General features: G+C 49.3%; 1 protein-coding gene across 7 annotated transcripts in view; it reads left to right on the top strand.

Moving 5' to 3' along the window:
* Positions 1-1,448: 1,448 nt before the first annotated feature.
* The window catches only part of FHOD3 (formin homology 2 domain containing 3), a 453,128-nt gene continuing 432,406 nt past the window's right edge, over positions 1,449-22,170 (top strand). For all 7 annotated transcript variants that reach the window (XM_028098359.1, XM_028098361.1, XM_028098360.1 and 4 more), the window contains exon 1: positions 1,449-1,613. In XM_028098359.1, coding sequence (XP_027954160.1) covers positions 1,449-1,613 — 165 coding nt within the window. The remainder of the gene's footprint in view (positions 1,614-22,170) is intronic.

The raw sequence follows: 22,170 nt of genomic DNA, 5'->3' as shown, positions 1-22,170 counted from the left end.
CTGCATGTGTGACAGGGAGAGTCTATGGATAGAGGGAAGGCTAAAGGTGCTAGTGAATGGGGCGCCTGGCTGGCGCGTTCCACGGAGCATGCGACCCCTGATCTCGGGGTTGTAAATTCCAGCCCCATATTGGGTGTACAGATTACTTAAAAAAACAAAACAAAACAAAACAGGTGCCAATGAAGGGGCTAAGTATGGGACAAGGGTTTCTTTCCTCTTGAAACCAGAAGGAAGGGAGAAAGACATCACAGAGCCGCCTTGTAAACAGACTCTATTGTCAAGAGCGATTGCTTATTAGCCCGGGTACTGATATGAGGTATGAGGAACCCCCAACTCGGCCACCGCCTGGGAAAGGAGAGAACTGTCGAATTCTTATTAGAAACGGAGGGGGTCGCCCGCGAGCAGCGAGGAGAGCGGTGGGAGGCGGACAGGAGTCCCGGTGCTCCGGCGTGCAGGCTGCAACGCTTCCCTTCCACGTCCCTCGGTCGCGAGCGGGTCTCCAAGTCTCCGCCGCCCCTCCGCAATTCGGTGACCTCGTCCGCAGCGGTCCGCGGCGCCACAAGGTCCAGTTAGGGCTTTCGGGGGACCGAATTGGCCAAGAGGAGGCAGTGATACAGAGGGTCAACTAGCACCCACCAGGTGGCCCCGGTGTCACGCCCGGCACTGGGGTCCTGGGGCAGAGCCTCGCAGTGCTCCAGTCGTCTCTCCTAGCGCCCCCTGGGATTGTCTGCTAGGAGCTGCGTGGGTTCTCCGGCTCACCCTCCTTTTCCTAAGGTTCCTTCTCCCCAAGGGAAACCTCCCGGTCACCCCTGCCTGGGCTCCCGGTGGCTGCCACCACCCCGCTTGCCGCCGGGGGCCGGCTCCCTCTCCTGCAGGCGCCCAGCTGGGGTTTTTCAAATCCAGGCAGCAGGAGCCCGCCGCCGCCGCCTTCATCTGGAAGGGGTTAAGCGCTCTCCCCGAGGGGGTAAGATAGGATGGCTATTCCCTCCAGTTCCCGGAGCTCGGAGGGGTACAGCTCCTTACGCCGAGGGGCGCACGTGTAGCGGGCAGCCCAAGCGGCGCGGGTGCTGCCGGAGTCAGCCCGGCGGGGATTCCCGCCCCGCCGCCGTTGGCAGCAGGCTTGGCGCAGGGCTGCGGAGGCCTCGCGAGCCGTTCTCCCTTTCCCTTTCCCCGCGGCAGGTCCCGCTGGTCTGGGCATTGCGGCCGAGCGCTAGGGGCCGGAGGAGGGGAGGAGCCGGAGAAGGAGGGGACAGAGGGGCCCGTCGGCCCCGCCCCCGCCCCGCCCCCCGCGGCCGGAGCCCGGGCTGCAGCCGGGCGCGCCGGAGCCTGGGAGCCCGCGAGCCAGCGAGCGGCGGCCGCGGCCTCCCCTGCTCGCGGTGTGACCCCGGCGTCCCGGCCCGCGACCCCGCGGATCCCGGCGCCCGCGCTCCCAGGGGCAGGGATGCATCATGGCCACGCTGGCTTGCCGGGTGCAGTTCTTGGACGACACGGACCCTTTCAACAGCACCAACTTCCCCGAGCCCAGCCGGCCGCCGCTGTTCACGTTTCGCGAGGACCTCGCTCTCGGCACCCAGCTGGCCGGGGTCCACCGGCTGCTGCGGGCGCCGCACAAGGTACGGCCGACCGGTCCGGGCTGGGTTCCCTGGACGCAGCCCCTACTGCGGGCGCGTGGGGGGTGAGGGCGCCGCGGGCAGGCTGGGGTAGGCGCGGCCCCCCGGGACAGGCGCCCAAGGGCAGGCCTCCCCCCTCCCCGTTAGGCAGAGGGGCCCCGGGCATCCGCCGGCTGGCGCGGGATCTCCCCGGTGTGAGAGGACAGCCCCGCGCTCCGGCCCAGAGCGGGCGGGGACGAGCAGGTGCCGCGCCGGCCGCAGGCGGGATGGAGAAGGTTCCCCGGCGCCGTGCCGTTAGCTCGGCTGGGTGGGCGGGGTGGAGCTCGGATGCCGGGGGTCGGCCCTGGTACCTGGGCCGACGCTGAGCGGGGCGCGGAAAGAACCCGGGCCCCGGGGACTCAGGTCTAAACCTTTGAGGCCTCTGGGGCCGCTGCGGGCGGCCGCGCGACCCTCGCGACAAAGCACGCTTCCCCGGGGACACCTCCTCCTCCTTCCCCGCGGGGCATCGCCGGGGACGCCGACAGCGCACTGAGATAGCGCTCCGAGTAGTCCCTTTTTCTCGGGAGAAGCAGGTGGCCTTGGGAACCTTGGAGGAGCAGTCGCTGTGGGAGGAGGGGCGGGGGCGCGGAGGGGCGGCGCTCGCACAAAGCCTGAGCCTCGCAGCCCGAAATGAGTGTCCCCTGGGAAGAATGGCTTCTCAGTCCACCCGACAGAGGCTTTTTTTCTTCTTTTCTTATTCTTCTTTTTTAACCCTTTGCAGGAGGACAGGCATCTTGCAAAGTGTGTGTTTGTTGCAAAGAGCTGGGCATTGAAAGCTAACCATTTAGTTACCCAGGAGAGCCCTTCCTCCTACTTAAACAGATTGCACCTTGAATAATTACTTCCCAGCACATTTTTTGCTTAGGGTTCATATCAAAGCTTGGAGATGATTTATTCTTTGAAGAGCAACATTGATAAATATTTGGAAGAGATAACCCCTGATACCAAAAAGAACAAAATTGATTTTTCAAAATTCTTTAGATTTCTGTATGATGTTCACCTGCCTTGGAAGAGAGGGAGGTTGTATGTGGAAACTGGTGAACTTTGGCAGTGCTGTTTTTCTCCCTCTATTCATAGTGTATCCATGCTTTCCCTCCCTACTTAATTAGTAACCTGTTTTCAGGAATGAGGAATGGGGCAGTTCTATCTCATTCTCTCCACGTTGGTGCAGAATGGATAAGAGTCACTGTTTGGGGGAATCTCTCTGGTCATAAGAGCAGGTTGAATTGGGAGATGGAGGGACAGAATGATGTATTGTGAATTCAGTTTATCAGAATCACTTTTGTAAATTATTTGGGTATTCTTAATCAGTAGATTGAGTTAAAAGTTTCGAAGGGCTTTTTTGGCATCATGATATTCCATTCATTATGATCTCTGATTACAGTGATCTTTTGTTGAAACCACAGAAGGCTCATAATTGTGGCCCTATGACCTTGAAGTGGTTTTCTTGGATTTCAAACCCTATATACATAGGTTGACCTTTCAAGCTGGAAGCTGAAGTACATTTTTATGTTTCCCTGGAATAGCCCCGTAGTCTTGATCCAGTGTCCCTGGGCTGTTCTGGCAGGAGGAAATCCTGATGCTCCAGCGTTGGCTTCCTGCATCACCACCCCCTCCCGCCTCCAGAAGCCGCAGCACTGAAATTGCACTGGCTCACAGAACTTTCTGAGGTGTCCTCTGGTTCTTTGTAGAATAAGCAGAATCAGAAGGTATCCCATAGAACCCCTTGACTCCCTGTCTTGGCAGCCAGTCAGCCTTAGTCTCAGCATCTTTTGCCCAAAGACCCCTGCAGTATATTCAGATATTTGGCATTGTTTTTCACATCTAGAGCTGAGTGATTGGCTGATTCTGTTAGCCAGGGTTCTGTAAAACAGAACTTAGGGCATTTGTGTGCCTAGGTGCACATTCATGTTTTAAAATGCCTGTTAGTTTCCAGCAGGGAATCTTAAAATCGGATGATTCCCCCTGTGATGGAAAGAGCGAACGAGTTTTGATCACTTGGCATATCACACCACCAGGGATGTGAGTGCACAGTCTCACTGAGTACTGCATACCTCTGTGAAGTGGATGCTTTTAGGATTCCTATTTTGCAGGTGAGGAAACTGAGGCCAAGAGCACTGAAGGCACCTAGTTTCTCTGCTAGGAGTAGAGAGCTGAGATTCAAGCCAGGCTGTGTGTCTTGAGCTCCCAGGGCCCCTCTGCTCCCTGGACCAGCTGTGTGGCTGTGGGCAGAAGCAGCACCTCCTGGGGGGTTCCGTCCCATTAACTTGGGGAGCTTACCAAATCGCCCTTGTGTGCCAGGTACTTTTTGGCTTGGGGCAGGTGAATGTTACAAGCATGAGTGAGAGCCTTGAGGCAGAATTCCGGGTCTGGTAGAGTTCACCTGAGAGGTGGGAACAGATAGTTACCAACCCTGCTGTGAATTAGGGGATAGTGAGGGAGGGGGCAGGCTGTCACTCCAGGCCCCTGCCTTGAGTAAGGCTCCCCATACCACAGGGAACGCTTCTCCCAGGTTGAGCCTGGCCTTGGCAAGATGGGGAGTTTCTTGTGGGAGGGCGACCTGTGTGATGGAGAGGACGGAGAAGCGTGACCGTGGAACATGCAGACACCCTCGGTGTACCCAGCCGTCCAGCACATGCAACTCCCTGCGGGAGTAAACTTTTGTTGCTTGAAACAGATCACACGGACAGAAAGGTGTGCAGGACGTAAATGAGCAGCTGGGGGCATGGTCACCATGTGAACACACCTGTGTAACCGGCATCTACAAGGCCCTGCGGAGGGTTCTCATTTGTACAGCCCCCCTACTAGGATTTTCCTGTGTTGGGAACCTGTGAATTGGATAATCTCTCAGGCCCTTCCCAGCCCAGACTGGAGTCTGTGCATCTTTTCTTTTCTTTCTTTTAAAGATTTTATTTTTTTGGGAGTGTGAGTGAAAGAGAGAGCACAAGAGGCAAGAGACGGGGAGTAGCAGAGGGAGGGAGAGGGAGAAGCAGGCTCCCTGCTGAGCAGGAGTCCCATGTGGGGCTCCAACCCAGGACCCTGGGATCATGACCTGAACTGAAGGCAGACGCTTAACCAACAGGCACCCCGTGTGCATCTTTTCTTAATGACATATTAATTTAGATCATGTCTGCTGACTCCTTCAGAAGTTAGTTGTGCATTTAACTAGTATCATCTTGGACAAAAACGATATATTATGCTTATTATGTTTTATCTTTGTTTTTTTTTCTCTCAAGCTGCTGGTAGTTCTAGTGAAGATAATTAAATTAATGATGAGTTTGATTACAAAAAGGTCAAAACAGACGCTGTATTCTCACTGGGGAGATGTTCATTTTGGTGGTTATGTGTTCTATCTGGCCTGTGTATGTAAGGCCTTTTGTTCTCAAATGTTGCATAAATAGGTGTTTGTTTCTGGTTTAGTGTTTTAAAGAATTATAATGATAGGACTTCTAATTTAGAAAAATCTGTACAGTAGAATTAGTAAATCATAAGGCTTTCAAAATTTACATGTGTTTAGATTGATTGATACAAAAGGCTAAGGATTTTTGTTTCCTTTTGATAGACAAAAGTGGAATTGGAGAATATTTTTACAAAAAAGTGATAACTAGCCTACCTGTTAAAATGGCAATGAAGACAGTAATTTAGTTCAGGAGATATTTCGGTGCTTTTGTGGACTAGACAGAATGGAGTGATAATAGTGACCGTGTTCTAAGTACTTGCTTAGTGTTCCTTGAGACAAGGAGCATCCTAGACGTGCATCATCTCACCAAGTCCATGAATCAGGTACTGGTGGACTCTTGTGTCATAGCAGAAGAGACCCAGAGCAGACGAAATTCCCCTGGTCACATGAGTGGGGAGTTCCAGAGGTGGCATTTGACACCAGGTCTGAGCTCTTAATGACTCCACTTTTATGTCTTGGATGTCTTCCTTCCAGGCAGCCCGTCCATTTGCCAGAGTTCTTTCCCAACATGCTTTGGTGATTCCTGTGCACAAATACAGTCGAAGTGGCTTGGATTAGAGGTCATTTAGGTCAGGCTCTCAGTAGGTGGGGCTCTGACTGTCTCCCCTGTTGCAGATAAATTCCTTGAGGGAAAAGACCTGGCTGTTCAGTTCTCCCATGTTTTTCTTGCAGCTGACTAGTGCTAAGATGGAGTGTGCCCTAAGTTGATTGATCGGTGTTAGTTATAGAACACAAATCCACTGGTATTATTGCTGTAATGAATTTCTACCTTAATCCTCTTAAGGGACACATCTGTTTGCTACATTAAGATTTTTAAAAGATGAGATCACGGGTAAAGTTGGCAAGTGTGTTGTGTCACAGAGCATCTTAGGACAAAACTGTTTAAGAATGTTGTATGAACTGCTAAGAGCATCTCTGTGCAAGCCGGGTTGAATCTGACTCTACCATAATTAGCTCAGTTGGTTGGAGCCGGGCTATTGACATCAGGATCATGGGATTGAACTCGTTATGGGTCAGTTGGCTTTGCTTCATGCATGGCCACAGCCAGCATCGGTAACCCAGCCAGACGTCCCGCAGGTGCTGTCGTGGCTCCCTGCAAGGGTCTGGGTTGGAAGGGACTGGCAGAAGTCTTTGGGTGGGAAAGGAGACATATAATGGGAGCGCGCCGGGCACCACATGGTAGGCCTCCATGCATAACTTCATTCATCCTCATAACAGCTGTAGCAGGTGGACAATAGTATCCCCAGGTAACAGATGGGGAAACTGAGGCATGGGGAGGCTAAGCAGGTTATCTAAGGCCACACTGCTTTTAAGTGAAGGACCTGAGATTTAAGGTCAAGTATTTTTTTTTTTTTTTTTTTACTCCAAAGCCTGTAGCCAACTGTGTCCCATTATTAGAAAGCCAGCAGAGCACATGCTCTCCGTGCAGGGGGAAGCGCAGGTGGGGGAGGGGGGCCGACTGCACTGCCTTCACACGCGGCTGCCTGTCACAGGGCTGTGACTTAAATGGTTGTGCTCTGTGAGTCCTTCCAGCCTGGAAGCTCTGGGAGTCTGTGCCTTTTGTCCTCGGAGCCCAACCTGGGTCCCTCTGGAAAACAACAGGACTGCCTCCGCCCTCCCCCCTCCGGACTCTGAAATGTTAGTTCTTAATGGTGGCAGATTTAAAACTGATTAACATGCTGAGGCCGACGCTGAGCACCCCTCCCCCAGCCTTCTTTCTCCTCCAGGGTTTATTTCTCTGTGCAGAGGAAACTTTGAACACTTCGAGAACTTTTTCTGCCCTCTGCCAGTCACTGCTCCTGGCACCCTCCACGCCTCATCTCTGGGTGATGCTCCTGGTGCCTGTGGCCGGCTCAGGAATGTCCCCGGTGTAACCTGGCTTTCTAAGCAGGGACATTTTCAGAATCTTGGGTTTGTCAACATTGGCCCCTTTACAGAGACAAGCAGACTGCTTTTTGTTTTTGTTTTTGCCTTTTTGGCAATTTTATTGGGAAGTGTTTCTGGATCTTGTCCTGAACGAAGTAAGAAAGAGTGGGGAAAATTAAGTTACAATGAATGTTAAACCTCACCACAGGGGTGCAATCAGCAAAATCCAGATTGTGGGCAATTATAGTTTCTCCAAAAATTAAACTGCAAAGAAAAAAAAAGATAGAAGGGAACCTTAGATTAAAAGAGATTTAAGAGATATATCAACAACTAATTACAGTGTATTGGCTCTAATTGGATGCTAATTTGAACCAATACACAGTAAATAAATATTTGAAGTCATTGGGAAAACTTGAATAATGACTATTTGATATTAAAATTTGTTAAATTTAAATTAATAAAAATAAATTTATTTGATATTAAAAATTATTCAAGTGTGATAACAATATTATGGTTATATTTAAAGGCACGTTTGTATTTTTCAGAGATACATACTGAAATATTTATAGATGAAATTATAGAATGTCTGGAATTTGCTTCAAAATAATCCTGGGTAAGGGGAAAGTAGGTGGGTGAGTTTACAGGGGAACAAGATAGACCATGAGTTAAAGCTGGATTATGGGTGTATGAGGGGTCATTATACTATTTTCTGTACTTTTGCATATGTTGAACTTTTTTTTTTTTGAACTTTTTAAATAAAAGAGCTAAAACATTAGGCTAGGAGTTCCAGTGTTCCCTCTGGGATCCGAGTCCTTTCGTTAAGTGTCACTGGTGTCCTGAGCGTGTTTGCTATGGCCGAGATGGCCAGTCATCAGCAAATTTGTTGTTGTGCTTCCACTGACCTTTTTCTTCCCATCCTGATGGTTGTGTTCTCCTTAGGATCTTTGAAAAACAAGTGTAGGACATCAGTCTTTTAATGTTCGGGATATCTTTCTAGGCTCAGTCAGTTCTTATGATGAAGCAAGACACTGACTCTCGGTTTGGTAAAGGAAGGGTTAAGGTAGAGATATTATACGTGTAGCTTCAGTAAATGCCCCTAAATTTTTATCACTAAGTCGAGATGTTGCCAAGGCTATAATTAATGATACCAGTATAAAGGCACTCAGTTTCCCAGTGGCTCTTGGAGCCTGTGACTTGGTCTCATGCCACACCCAGGGTCTTACTCAATTCCCTCTACCTCCACCTTGACAGCATCCCAGAATGCAATGCGTGGCAGTGATGCTGTCCTGTATATGAAAATGTCATTTGATTGTATATGTTGGCGTTCTTACAGGCAGCTTTTGATTTCTACGGACAGATTAAACCATTATGGATTAGCTATTGTGGAGGGGGGAGATAGAGCATTAAAAAAATAGATTACCATGCCTGAGCAAAATTATATACCCAGAAGTTGATCTATTTTGAGAGCCACATAGTAACAAATGGCATTACATTGTATCTATTTACAACTTGGGAACATACTTCCTCTTTACCACTTAGATTTGTAACCAGAAATTAAAATTTTGTGCTCTAGGAGGGAATGTTTAGAACTTAATATCAGGAAAAAAATGTCTCAAAATTGTTAACACATTGGAAAAAGGGAAAATGTTAAGCAATCTGCAATTCAGTATAGTACAATGCTCCTAGATTTGGCAAAAGGAACACAGAAAAATGGATTTGTTGATTACTCATCAAGTATTTTTAACATTTTTGGAAAGAAGAAAACCCAGAAGAAGACTTTATTGTTATTGATAGGCTACTCTGGTTCTTCGTGCACTGGTATTATGGCAGCGAATGAAATGCCAGGGTCTTCACCACAGTGCACAGGACACGCCGAAGATTATTTTGAAGTTCTCAGAATAGAAGATATAACGGACGCATCTTCTGGCCGATCTTGTGATTGGATCCCAAGAGCGGCTTGGGGCTCATAGCAGATGAGTTGAAGGGCAGATGCTCCTGAGTGGCCAGACTCCGACATGTTTAGAGCAGGTGCAAGATGGAGCAGTGGGTCCTTGGAGGAGAGAACCAGGAGGAAGGTCCTTCTGGCTAAGTGGGAGTCCCACACAGTACTGCAGCCATTCACTTTGCCTGTTCCTACTGGCCAGAGTTTTGACTAAAGGAGTTTATACCACTTACATTTTATACCACTTTAGTGCTGGTTTAGTTTTCTCTGTGATTTCAGCTCATCTTCCCCAGTCCTCCCCTCATGATAATTATTAATCCAGAGTCAAAGGTAAGTCCCTCACAGCTCATGAACACATGTGTGTGATGGTGTTGGGGTTGAGACAACTGGCTTAAACAGTGCTTCCTTCCCTTCTCCTGTTGTAATTTAATTAAATGAAATTTAATATTGTTAAGTGTGCTACACCCCAAAAACCTAGCTTTCAACCCTTGTGAACAGTGATGAGGGGACTTCTGTCTGGTTCTCTGATTTCACTAGGCAGGCTGTGTGCAGCTCGAGGCACACGGGTGCTGGACTCCCTGGGAAAGTGGCCGACTGAAGACAGAGGTTGATGATATCCCAGTCACAGAGAATGTGGGGGGCTTGGAGCCCAGTCTTCAGTGGTGCTGCCCTGACCCACATGTGTCCACAGCCTCAGAGGGGGGTTGCTGGGCTGTCTGCTCCATTGTCTAGCAGTGTGTTCTTGTGCTAACAGCCCACTGTCTTACTGACTGTGTTTATAGTAAGTCTTGATGTCTGCTGGGGTGGACGTTCTCTCCTTGCCTTGCAACATAGGCATTAATAGGAAAAAATGGTGAAAGAGGGTCCCTTTGATGGATTTTAATGTGAAGGAATACTTACAAAAAGGGCCTGTGTGACCCATTAAAGAGGAAAGAGAGGGGGTGCCTGGGTGGCTCAGTTGGTTAAGCGTCTGTCTTCGGCTCAGGTCATGATCTCAGGGTCCTGGGAAGGAGCCCCGCCTTGGGCTCCCTGCTTGTTGGCGAGTCTGCTTGTCCCTCCCCCTGCTCATGCTCTCTCTCTTTCAAATAAATACATCTTTAGAAAAAAGAAGAAAGAGTGAGAAAACGTCACTCTTCAGCCCCGTCTTCAGGGTCAACTCCAAAGCCCTTGAGTGGCTGGCCCATTGCTCCATGAAGGCTGGGTGGGTTGGTTGGCTGGTCTTATGGTCAGTTTGGTTTACTGATGTAGACCTAGAGCCTAGAACAGTGCCTGGCACAAAGTACATGCCTAGTAAATGGTTGTTGAATGGGCATATTGTGATAACATTCATAGCTGGAGGGAAGGAAGAGTGGTCTCATTCAAACTCTTTCCATGCAGAAGTTCCTTCTGTAAAACCTCGGGCCCACGTGATCTAGTATGAGCGTGAGTAGTTGCCCCACCCTTCACGGGGAGCCTTTTCCATTTTTGAGCTCTGTTTGTTAGAATTTATTCTTTACTTGTTCCTGACTTTCACTTGCAGAAGTGGGTTTTCATATCTTCCCAGATGGGGATGGAGATGGGTCTGGACAATTTATCGATTGACTGTGCCTAAGAGGGTGGAAATAGGATGGATAAGCTAGAAGGGCCATGACTGCAGGGTTTGGTAAGTGGAGTGAGCTGTGACCTGCAGATAGTGCCCAGAAGGGTTTGCGGGAAGTATCAAACCCATCACTTTTCCCTGTCGTGGCAGAAGTGAAAAGCTCCTCTCTTCTCATGTCAACGAGAGAAATATGGTCTGTTTTTCTTACCTAAGTCAGTATTCTCTATATTGGTCTGTGTATGCTTGGTACCCTAAACCGCCTTCAGACTTGCGTTTCCACCTGGCTGTGAACTTAAACTGTGTGTGTGGAATCCCAAGTGACGTTGCCAGGGTGAGGTTACCATCAGCAAAGCTGGATTCAAGGAGAGAAAGGCCAAGAGGCAAGGAGTCTACCCATGTGAAACGACCAGAGCATCCATTCCCATCAGAGAACGAGCACGTGGATAAATCTGGAAACTGCAGAAAAACCACTCTTCTCACCACCCAAAGGAAACCAAATGACTCTTATCACTTTGTGTCTTACCAGGATTTTAGTATCTATGCATTTTATATAATATTTATATAATTTATGAATTTATATTTATATAATTTATATATATTTATATATACATTTATATAATATTATGAATACTTTCCCAAGCCATTAAATGCTCTCGGAGCATATCATCTTTAATGATGGCATGGTGATCCGTTCTGTGCACGTACTGTGGTCCATGGAAGCATTGCTTCCCTGCTCTGTGAGGGAAAGGGCTCTGTCTCTTCCAGGTTTATCTGTCCCATGCTTGGTGCTTAATAAGTACTCATTAAACAAATGCAGGAATGAATGAACCATTGGATGTTTAGGTAGTTGGCAATATAAAAATACAGATAAGGCTGCAATATATATGCTTGCAGAAAGAAAATCCTTGTTGCTTATGTCTGATTACTTCCTTAAGATGACTTCCTAGGGGTTCAATTGCTGAGAAGAAGGGGAAAGAATTTATCTTGGATGGCAGCAGTTTCCCCCATTTTAAGAAGATGCTTGGAAAGGTGGTCCCTGAATGATCCCTCCGATGGGGGCGCTGGGAAAGAACTAGGCTAAGTTGTGAAGCCCAGCTCCAAGGTGACCTTGTCCCGACATGGCAGCTAGTGTCACGACGGAGAGGAACATTTGAATTCTGGAAGTGCCACCCGGTGGGACTCAGGGAAGACTGTTAAAACCCTTGGTAAATTATGTGTATGTATCCCATTGCCTCTCGCTATTTTGAGGGACAAAATCATGACTATACTTTAAAAGTCAAAGCTAAACTTAGAACGGTTACATTGTGTGCATACAAGTAACAGCATTGTGTTAGTAAGACAAAGATACATCTCATTAGCTGCTAATGCTTTGAGAAAACTGAGGCACTTTATATGCTGCAGGTGGCGTAGTCAATGACCCTACCTCTTTCTAGAGACTTGGCAACACATACAAATCATAAAAATGATTATTTTTGACCCAGTGACCCCACTTACAAGAATTATTTGAAGAGATAAATAAAAAATATAAAAATGCTATAGGTATAAAGATATTCAAGGATTATTTTAATAATGAAGAGCTAAAAAAAACCTCAATGTCCCATGACAAGGGAGATGTTAAATATATTATGTTTTATTATGGATAGAATATTGGGTAGCTATTCATTTGATCCAGCAATTGCACTACTGGGTATTTACCCCAAAGATACAAATGTAGGGACCCGAAGGGGTATGTGCACCCCAATGTTTATAGCAGCAATGTCCACAATAGCCAAACTGTGGAAAGAGCCAAGATGTCCATCGACAGATGAATGGATAAAGAAGATGTGGCATATATACACAATGGAATATTATGCAGCCATCAAAAGGAATGAGATCTTGCCATTTGCAACGACGTGGATGGAACTGGAGGGTGTTATGCTTAGTGAAATAAGTCAATCAGAGAAAGACATGTATCATATGACCTCACTGATATGAGGAATTCTTAATCTCAGGAACAAACTGAGGGTTGCTGGAGTGGTCGGGGGTGGGAGGGATGGGGTGGCTGGGTGATAGACATTGGGGAGGATATGTGCTACGGTGAGCGCTGTGAATTGTGCAAGACTGTTGAATCACAGATCTGTACTTCTGAAACAAATAACGCAACATATTTTAAGAAAAAAGAAAAGGAAGAAGATAGCAGGAGAGGAAGAATGAAGGAGAGTACGTCAGAGGGGGAGATGAACCAGGAGAGATGATGGACTCTGAAAAACAAACTGAGGTTTCTAGAGGGGAGGAGGGTAGGGGGATGGGTTAACCTGGTGATGGGTATTGAAGAGGGCACATTCTGCGTGGAGCACTGGGTGTTATGCACAAACAATGAATCATGGAACACTACACCAAAACAAATGATGTAATATATGGTGATTAACATAACAATAAAAAATTAAAAAAAAAGAATATTGGGTAGCTATTAAATAAATAAAAATATCCTAGGGCAGGCTGTTATAACAAAATACCATAGACTGGGGGGCTTAAACAGCAGACATTTATTTTCTCAACAGTTCTGGAGGCTGGAAGTCCAAGATCAAGGTGCCAGCAGATTTGGTTCTTGGTAAGGTCCTCCTTTCTGGCTTGCAGATAGATGGCCACCTTCTTGCTGTGTTCTCACATGGCAGAGAAAGTTCTGGTGTCTCCTCTCTCCTTCCTTCCTTCCTTCCTTCCTTCCTTCCTTCCTTCCTTCCTTCCTTCCTTCCTTCCTTCCCTCCTTCCTTCCTTCTTTCCATCCTTCCTTCTTTTGTGGTTTTATACCTTTAACTTCCTCTTCTTATAAGGGTACTAATCCCATCATGGGTCCCCACCCTCATCTAAACCCAATTACTTCCTAAAGGCTCTACCTCCTAATACTATCACATTGGGAGTTAGGGCTTCAAAATATGCGTTTTGGGGAGACATATTCAGTCCATAACAACCCACATGAATCATTAAATTGTATATATGGAAATGTAGCTAAGAAATGTCAAGAATGGAACAAGTAACTTCCTTCTCCCAGACCTGCTCACATCCCTCTTCTGCATCTCATTCATTACAAATGCCATGACAACTGTGAGTCAAACTTGATTCCTCTGCTCTCACCCAGTCCCCTCCTCTCCATTCCTGAGTCTTCTTGGCTCTCATTTGGACTCCGGGCTCTGGAAAACAGCTCTCTGATCCGTTCCCCCACCCCGACCCCCATTTCCCTGCCTCCTCTTTCTTCACTCTGGTGGCTCCCCACAATTAACCTGGTGAAGTCCCAGCTCTTCACAGGGTCACTCAGGGTTCTCTGTGACCTGGCCTCTGGTCTGCTGCTCCCACATGGTCCCTGACTGTCCTTCCTTCCCTGCCCCTCCCAAACCCTGTGCTAAAATGCCTGCAGTTCTCCTCATAGGCTGCCCTGGGTGGTTGTTCAGGTTCTTGCCTCTACCTGGACCGCCTCTTCAGCCCTCCAGCCTGAGCTGAGACCGCATCAAAGGGTCACCTCTGTGGGCTTTCCCAGCCCACCCCCAGACCCACACGGGCTGTGCTCCATGCGCCCCCTTACCCATGACACTGTGTTCCCATCTTCCCACCAGGGGTAACCCTTCTGGAGCAGAAAGGATGTTTTAACTTACCTTTTGGTTCAGAGTTCCTAGCATAGTGCCTGACACATAGTAAGCCCTAATAAATAATTTTTGAATATTTGAAAGAATGTTAAGTGGAAAAATACAGTATATATTTATATCATGATGATTGCAACAACAGAGTAGACTTAACTTTCAAGATCCTTCCTCAGATCCTTGGTCTGCGAACATGATTTGCATGTTACAATGTCCCCCATAAATGGCAGGTGAGTGAAGTAGAACCAATTCTTCCATGTATCAAAACCTTGTTTTCTGGTCTTTTACGCATTGGGTCTGTGCTAGGATCTCAGATAGGAAGCCTGGGGCCGGCAAAAGAAGGCTCACTGTCCTGTCTGTGGCACCTCCTATTGGGCTTGAAGGGTGTGCACAAGCCTGGGGCTCTGCTGCATTTGGGTAATGAGGTCTCCTCCATGGGGCCAGATTTGAGGCCTGTAGTGCAAGATGGAGAAGCAGTGTCGCCTCATGGGCCAGATGTCCCCGTTTGCCTGGTTCCTGGCCTTCCTCACAGCCTTGTTTACTGTTCCTGCCCATGGTGAGCCGTGCGGAGGGCAAGTTGTGAGCCTGTGTGAGGGGCAGGGTCGCTGAAGCTGGGGAGGCCACTGCCGTTGTGATTAGTGGGAAGTCCCCAGAGGAAGGTGGGTTTGGGAGACTGGAGTGGTGTCGGCAGAGTCCAACTGCCCTTCTTTCCACATAGGAAGCTTCAGCCCTTTGCCAACCTTGGGGGTTTTGGATAGGTTTTATTTCAGGTGATGACACTCAACTCACAAGGATATATTACCCCTTGGCCATATCAGATCATAGTTTCAGGCTGCAGGAGCGCTCAGGCTGGCTCCTGATCACAGCTTCCAGAAACCACCAACCCCCTGGCTTCTGCAGGACCTGGCGCTATCCGAGTGGCTAGTGTTTGAGTGGCCAGTGCTTGGATGTGGGAGAGGTTATCCAGTCCTTCTGGGGGTCTTCCATTCAAGGTCAGTAGCACCGTGTATTTGGGGGCAGGAAAGAAGAGCTTTGGCCTCCCTGTCCGGAACAATAGTCAAGGATATGAGTGGTTTTTCATTCCCAGAACTGGGTGCATTTTTGTGGATAGTGACTCATCACTGAATTTGCCAGCAATAGAACCACGGCATGTCTGTGCAGTTTATAAGGCACTGGGACATAGGTTTGCCTGGCTGATCCTCACACAACCCCGAGATGGGATATTTGGGTTCCATCTCCAAGATGGGAAAACTAAAATCAGGTTGGCTTCATGACCGATGCTCAGGAACAGCCCCTCGGAGGGTGGCAGGGCTAGAACTTTGGCCCACGTCTTCTGTCCTCCAGGCCCCGAACACTCTGTCCAGTGAGGACTCTCAGCCTCAGTCTGTCAGAGATGAGCATGGGGAACATAGGTGGACACCCAGGGAAATTTGTGGAGTGAACACGATCAGGAGGGGATTTCAGCTGAGTTCATAGACATTATATGTAACCAGTTGGTGATTATTTCTCTGAGACCTGAGGCGCAGAGCTTGGTTAAGTGGGAAGCTTTCTTTCTGTCAAGGCTGTGGATCTCCAGCCATGAAAGTCATCTCCTTTACGGTTAGGATTGGTTGGGGAAATCAGTCATAGACATAACAAAGAGTGAAGTAACAATTGACAAGGCAGCATATGACTCATGTCTACGTGTGACATAGGCAGCCAGGGCTATGGAGATGTCGGAAGTGGGAAAAATCTACGTGGGCTCACATTCCAGACAGCCTCTTGGGCGAGCGTGGGAAGGGTTGAGTAGGTGAATGGAAAGGTGAGACGTGGATGGGACCTGGGGTGGGTGTCAGGTCTGGCTGGCTCCGGGCAAGTGAGAACGGTCCCTGATATGGGGGGGGCCCACAGGGGTGGGCCGAGGGGCTGGCCTGGCACACTGGGCTGTCGTCAGTGACACAAAACCGTTTCAGAAGTTACTTCCATTCCATGTAATGAAAACATAAGGGAAAAGGAAGGACAGAGGAGAGAAAAATGGAAATATAGGAAGGGAATGATTACAAAGAAAAGGGGAGAGGAAGAAACTGGAGAGAGAAGAAAGGCGAGGGATGGACAGGCAGTGCCTGAAAAGCGGCTGATGAAAAATGTGTGGGGGGAGGAGGGTGGTTGGGGACAAGCCACAGGACGGGCCTGGCCTGGGCCTGGAGGGCACAGTCTCCTGCTGCCCACGCCCCTGGTCACTGCTCTTCCCGGTGAGTGCAGGTGTTAGCTAACAAGGCTTAAGATGTGACCCTCTCCAGGGCCTCCCCCTCCTTCCTCTCTTTCACACACATTTACGGGGTGTCTGCTCAGGGTCAGCCTCTGTGAGGGCCAGCACAGTAACCGAAATAAAGGAAACCAGGGGTCAGCAAAATCGCGGTGGGTGACAGCTCTAGCCAAGCCTGCGCACTCCATGGTCCCTCTCCTAAGATCTTGGCCCAATAGCATCTTCCCTTACGGGGCTGTGCGGACAAAAAAGAAAAAGATCCTACCATTGCGCGTTAGCAGCTCTAGCCCCAGCTGCCCCCCACACCTGGGACCACAGAGACAGTGCAGCCCCGGCCCCACCTTGTACCTTCTGCCTAGGCTTCCCTCTGGGATCGTTCCTTTAGCATGTGGATGGGCTGAAGCTTCTGTCATCCGGAAAACCCTCCTCCCTGGCCCCCAGATCCAGAGTCTACCTTCCCCGCCAAGCATCTCAGGCCTTGTCCGAGCTCTGCTGTCTTGCTTCGCTCTCCCTCCCGTCCCATTCTCGCTCCCGCCCCATCGCCGCAGTGAAACTGCCCTCGCTAAGGTGCTCCGTCTGTAATGCAGGGGACGGTTTTCTGTCTTTATCTTGTTTAACCTCGTAGCAGTGCTTGGCCGGGTCTGGTCATCCCCTCGGAGGAATTCTGCTGTTCTGAGTTCGATAGTGACAGACTCCCCTGCCTTTCCTTCCTTCTCAGTCCCCAGTGTCCTCCTGCCCTGAGTGTTGGCCTTCCCTAGGGCTTTGTCTCAAGACCATGCCTTCTCCTCACAGATGACCTCGTTTTCTGGGTGGCCCCCAGGGCTTGCTGATAACCCCCTCATTCTTTTGTCTAGGCCAGTACTCTCTTTGGTCCTGAGGCCAACGACCCAACTGCCCCTGGACAGCTCCCCTGGGATGTCCCACAGATGCTGAACGGGCACGGTGTCGAGATCGGGTCTTATTATCTTCCCACAGACCCTCGCTGCCTCTGTGAGGAACAGACCATATCGGGCCCGCTGCCCAAACCAACAAGCTCTCCCTGGCTCTGACCACCGTCTCTCAGCCCTCCCATTCTGGTGATTCTCTTGGCTCTCGGCACTTCTTGCCCCATTCCACGGATAGTCCCTGGCATATAGAAAGTGCCCAGTAGATGATGAAATGAAGGAAAAACAAGCAAGATAATGTGTGAAGAAGTGTCTGTCACACGGCAGTTGCTCAAAAAGTGTGCCTTTATTGGTCATCCATGGCTGCGAACAAGTCCCTCTGAAGCATAGTTGCTTAAAGGATTCACATTATCTCTCACAGTGTCCTTGGACCAGGAATTTGGGAGAATCTTGCCAGGTGGTTTTGGCTCAGGGTCTGTCATGAGGGTGCAGCCAGATTATTATGGCTTCTTCGGTTGCAAGGCTGTCCTGGGCTGGGCAGATGCAAGAGCTGGGTGCTCCTTGGGCTTCTCTCATTATCTCTCTGGTCTTGTTATCTCTTGGGTCTCTTCATGGGTTTCTAGTATGGCGGCTTCCAGGGAGCTAGACTTCTTCCATGGCAGCTCAGGGCTCCAGATGGAGACCAGGAGGGTGCTGTCTCCCCTCTTCTGTCCCTCTCACTGGTCCTCTACGTGTTTGAACAAGTCATCAAGGCTGACCACCGTTCAAGACACCATTGTCACATGGTGAAAAGTGTCAAAGATTTGTGAACTTCTTAAAAAGACATTTATACATAGTCAGATTCACTTGGATTTTTGGTGTGCAAAGCTAGGAGTTTTGACACATGCAGAGGTTATCGTAGCTACTACAGGATATGGGAGAGCTCCTCACCCCTAATCCCTGGTAACCACAAGTCTGTTCTCTCTCCCTATAGTTTTGTGTTTTCCAAAGGCCATATAAAGAATCATTTAGTATGTAGCCGTCAGAGACTGGCTTCGTTCACTCCTCATAATGCCCTTGAGACCCATCTAAGTTGTGTGCATCAACAGTTCATGCCTTTCTAATGCTGAGTGGTATTCCATTGTACGGATGTACCAGTTTGGTCATTCATTCACTCCTTGAAGGGCTTTTGTGTTATTTCCAGTGTTTGGTGATTACAAATAAGGCCGCTATAAACATTTGATCTGGAGGCTAATGTCTTAGCCAGTATGTCCTACCGCCTTTTCTGCTGTAAATGTTCGTGTAGAGATTATGTATGAACATACATTTTCAGTTTTCTAGGATAAATACCTAGAAGTGGGATTGCTTTTTTGGCAGAGAATGACCTGGCACTCTCCTGGGCAGACCTGTCAGGGGGCTTGTACTTATTAGGCAAATTACCCTTGTCAGAAGAATTTGTTATTTGAGTCTTGAACTTCAGAGTAGAAGAACCTGTCCACACACTGCCCAGAGAAAGGACCATTCGTTTAAAAATCACTGTTTGTAGGTATCTGACAATTCTTTATTCTTGAGCCTTCAGAGGCCCTGCTGGGGATTAACCTGAGGTGAAGCCCTGGGGTCCCCCTGCAGCCCCATCACCCTGAGCTGTGACGTCACCCGGCACTCACCCTGTACCCTCATTCCATGACCTTACAAAGGGACAGCACCTGTGACAGCGCTGTGTGGGGACCATTTTCAAACCCCCCGGGGCACAGATCATCAGAAATTCTATCAGTTGGCAAAATACCATAAATCACTGAAGAAGCAGGCAGCACTGGAGGATCTCAGAGTATGAAAAATGCACTTTGATCATCATAGAGATGCAGTGAGCAGTGGTGGGTAGGTGGCCAGATGGCAGAGGGAGAGAATCCTCAGGCAGACTCCCCACTGATTGTGGAGCCCAGTGCCGGGCTCGACCTCACAACCCTGAGATCATGACCCAAGCTGAAACCAGCAGTTGGACGCTTAACAGATTGAGACACCCAGGCACCCCAAGATCTGGTTTTAATGAGTTTTACCTTCTCTTTACTAAGGGAGAGCTCAGCATCCAGAAAGTTCCCAAGGCCTCAAGGTGGCCCTCAGTGGAAGACCCCCATTCGTCAGGGTTTCTTGCACATTCCATTTGTCCTTGACTAAATCAAGCTCCCAGCCTGGAGACCTGCCTGGAATGCACAAGCAGGACCTACCTTTAGGCCCTCTTTCTATTCTGTGGGGTTATTAGGAATACTTAGTTTCCTTAGGATATCATAGTACATAAATCAGGTAAAGGCCCTAAGTAGGGGGAGTTCAGTGTGATTCTCCAAGTATCTGTAAAAAATGAGGATGTCAATGCTTCTCTAGGAATACACAAGGAAGTGAAAGGTGAAATCAGGCCCGATGCTCACAGAAGCCTTTCACTCACCCTACATCCACGTGAGTTTTTGCCCTTTGTCAGGTTCTCTGCAGTGCACTTGGAAATCGAAGAAGAATAAAGCGTGGGCCTTGTTGCCAAGCATTTTTATAGGCCACAATGGTGACAGTCTGGCCTGATATCCTCACCATTGGTATCACTTTATTTCTATGAAAAATGCATTCCGAGTTCCAGACACGAAGTCATGGTGAACTTTTGAATGCCACCCCTGGGTAAGCTGGGGGCTCTGCTTATGTAGGAAATTATGATTGGCCTATATTCAGTTTCATTAGCCCCTTTAGTTTCTGTCAAGATGTGTAGGACAATGTCCCTTGGTCGCCTCCCTGAGAAGTCTTCCTCTCTCTCTCTCTCTCTCTCTCTCTCTCTCGGTTTCCTGGTCTCTGCCCATGTCCTTGGCCACTCAAGAGCTCTGTATTTCCAGATTCTGCCTCCTATGACTGAAGTCTTCGCCCCCTGATACGTCCACCTGACCCTGAGCCTCTTGGTTCTCTCATTCATCCAGTGTACAGAAGCTTCCACCAGTCTCCACTTTCAGATGAAAGTGGGGGGCTCCTCTGAGGGGACGTGGGGTTAAGCCTCTGGTGCATCCTGAGATTTTGAATTTCGCTTCTAACATTTGTGTTTGTGGACAGAGCTTGGGTTAAGGCCTGGCCTGGTGTCAGCAAGGAGGGAGGACTTCAGTGCAAGGCCAGAACCTGTCTGTGCTGACATGTGAGCCTCATTAGCCCCCGCTCTGTGCCCGGCCTGCCCAGAGGCCGCTCTGATCTGCGGTGTCCCAGCGAACACCAGCAGCGCTCAGCCCGGCAAATGGCCCACCACTTCTGTCGTCACCCCGACCTTGGGAAACATGGTTTTGGCTTCCTGATTCGGTGTGTGTCCCCCGTCTCGTCCTCGGTGAGCTCTCTCCCTGGGCTGTGGGTGAAGCGGCCACGAGAAAGACAAGGGCTAATCCCAGGCTGAGGAGCGGGAAGGGAGGGGCCTCACCGGCTAAGAGCTCTTTGTGTCCCAGGGCTCTGGTGTCCGTAAGCCTCTTTTCTCCCCCCGGCACTCTTGGAGAACCATTGCTTTCATTTTACAAAAGTTGCTTGGCCCGCCTGGTCCCTGAAGCAGAACATGTGAGCGCTGCTAAATTGGTGTATGCAGTTCTGCAAAGTCTAAACAGGTTAAATTCCGTTATTCTGGGCAGTATTTGTCTGGTGACGAGTGCTGGCCAAAGCAGGAGGAATCTGTGAGGGGACACCAAGAGGTTTTGCCCGCTGCCCTCCCAGGACCAGGCTCTGCATGGGAGAGAGCGGGCGCTCCTCAAGAGGGCTCGGCCACACTTCAGCTCTTCACCAGCAGACACGGCGTTGTTCTCCTTCTCCTGCATGGGTCACTGGGGCTGAAAACCCATCTGATGGGGAGAGGGTCAGCTCTTTGTGTTTATGGAGCTGTCTGCATATCCCACGGTGCATTTTGGTCGTACTGATCAGTCATCGTTGATTGAAGGGCCTTGGATGTCATTAGTGTTTCCAATCAGTTTATATAAGGCTCAGAATAATCGGTGGATTGGGGACTGACCTGATAAGGCAAACTGCATAAACCACCCCCCCACCCCGCCCCGACACGCCGTCACTCTGCAGCACGGCTCCTTGTAGGGTGTTTTTAGGTGAGGCTCCTGTGAATCCTTCTGGACCAATAACTGGCAGCGTGTTGAGAAGCAGTATGATGTCCTCACAGCAGGTTGCTCATGACTGTGGGTCATTAGCTGTGGTAGTCACGTTTTTATTGAGTGCCTGCGATGTGCCAGGCTCTGTTTTAAGCACTGCAGAAACAACAGTGAACAAAACAGGCAGACATCCTGACCTTGGAGCGTATATTCTAGCGGCAAAGTTGCAGAGAGAGTGGTAAGAAGTAAAACAAAACAGCAAGGGACATCGTGTGCTAGGTGATCTGTGCCGGGCTCTCTTGGCCTCGGTGTCTTCATCTGCAAAATGAGAAAGCTGGACCAGACCCCAGTGGTCCTTGCTTGTAGCTCTTCTCTAGATCCCCTCATCAGTTTTTGGCATTGTTCACGAGGGGGGCCGGCAGTCCTTTTTACCTGTAGATGTGCGGCGTGAGAGCACAGAATTGCTTCCAACTGTGTGGTTCTGCATCGTCGTTCTTTCTGGTGCCAGTCGGCGTGCGTCTCCAGGTGTCCAGTGGGAAGTGCTGTGACTCCATAATCTATGTAGCGTTGACCCGAGCCCATCCCCGCCACTGCGGGTTTCGCTGAGCTCAGTGCTCCCATGTGTGGCCTGTGGGAGGGCAGGCAGGTATGCTTAGCAATGGGTGCTCCCCTCTGTGGGTGTGCGCAAGGCAGGGATGGAGGGACCCGGGCCTTCTCAGGCCACTGCTCAGTCTCCATAGCTTCTGGATAATGGGGCTGTGGACTAATCTCTCTGTTTTTTCTCTCCTGGCTGGGGGCTCCCTGAGAATGGAGCTGCGGCTAACCTTCATTAAGACCATCACGCTTTCGGAATCTATC

Source organism: Eumetopias jubatus, unplaced genomic scaffold (assembly GCF_037043125.1).
Source record: "Eumetopias jubatus isolate StellerSeaLion01/CBP00866 unplaced genomic scaffold, mEumJub1_p1.0 scaffold_16, whole genome shotgun sequence".
NCBI lineage: Eukaryota > Metazoa > Chordata > Mammalia > Carnivora > Otariidae > Eumetopias > Eumetopias jubatus.
The sequence above is the reverse complement of the archived record's forward strand: the minus strand, read 5'-3'. Positions and strand labels throughout refer to the sequence as shown.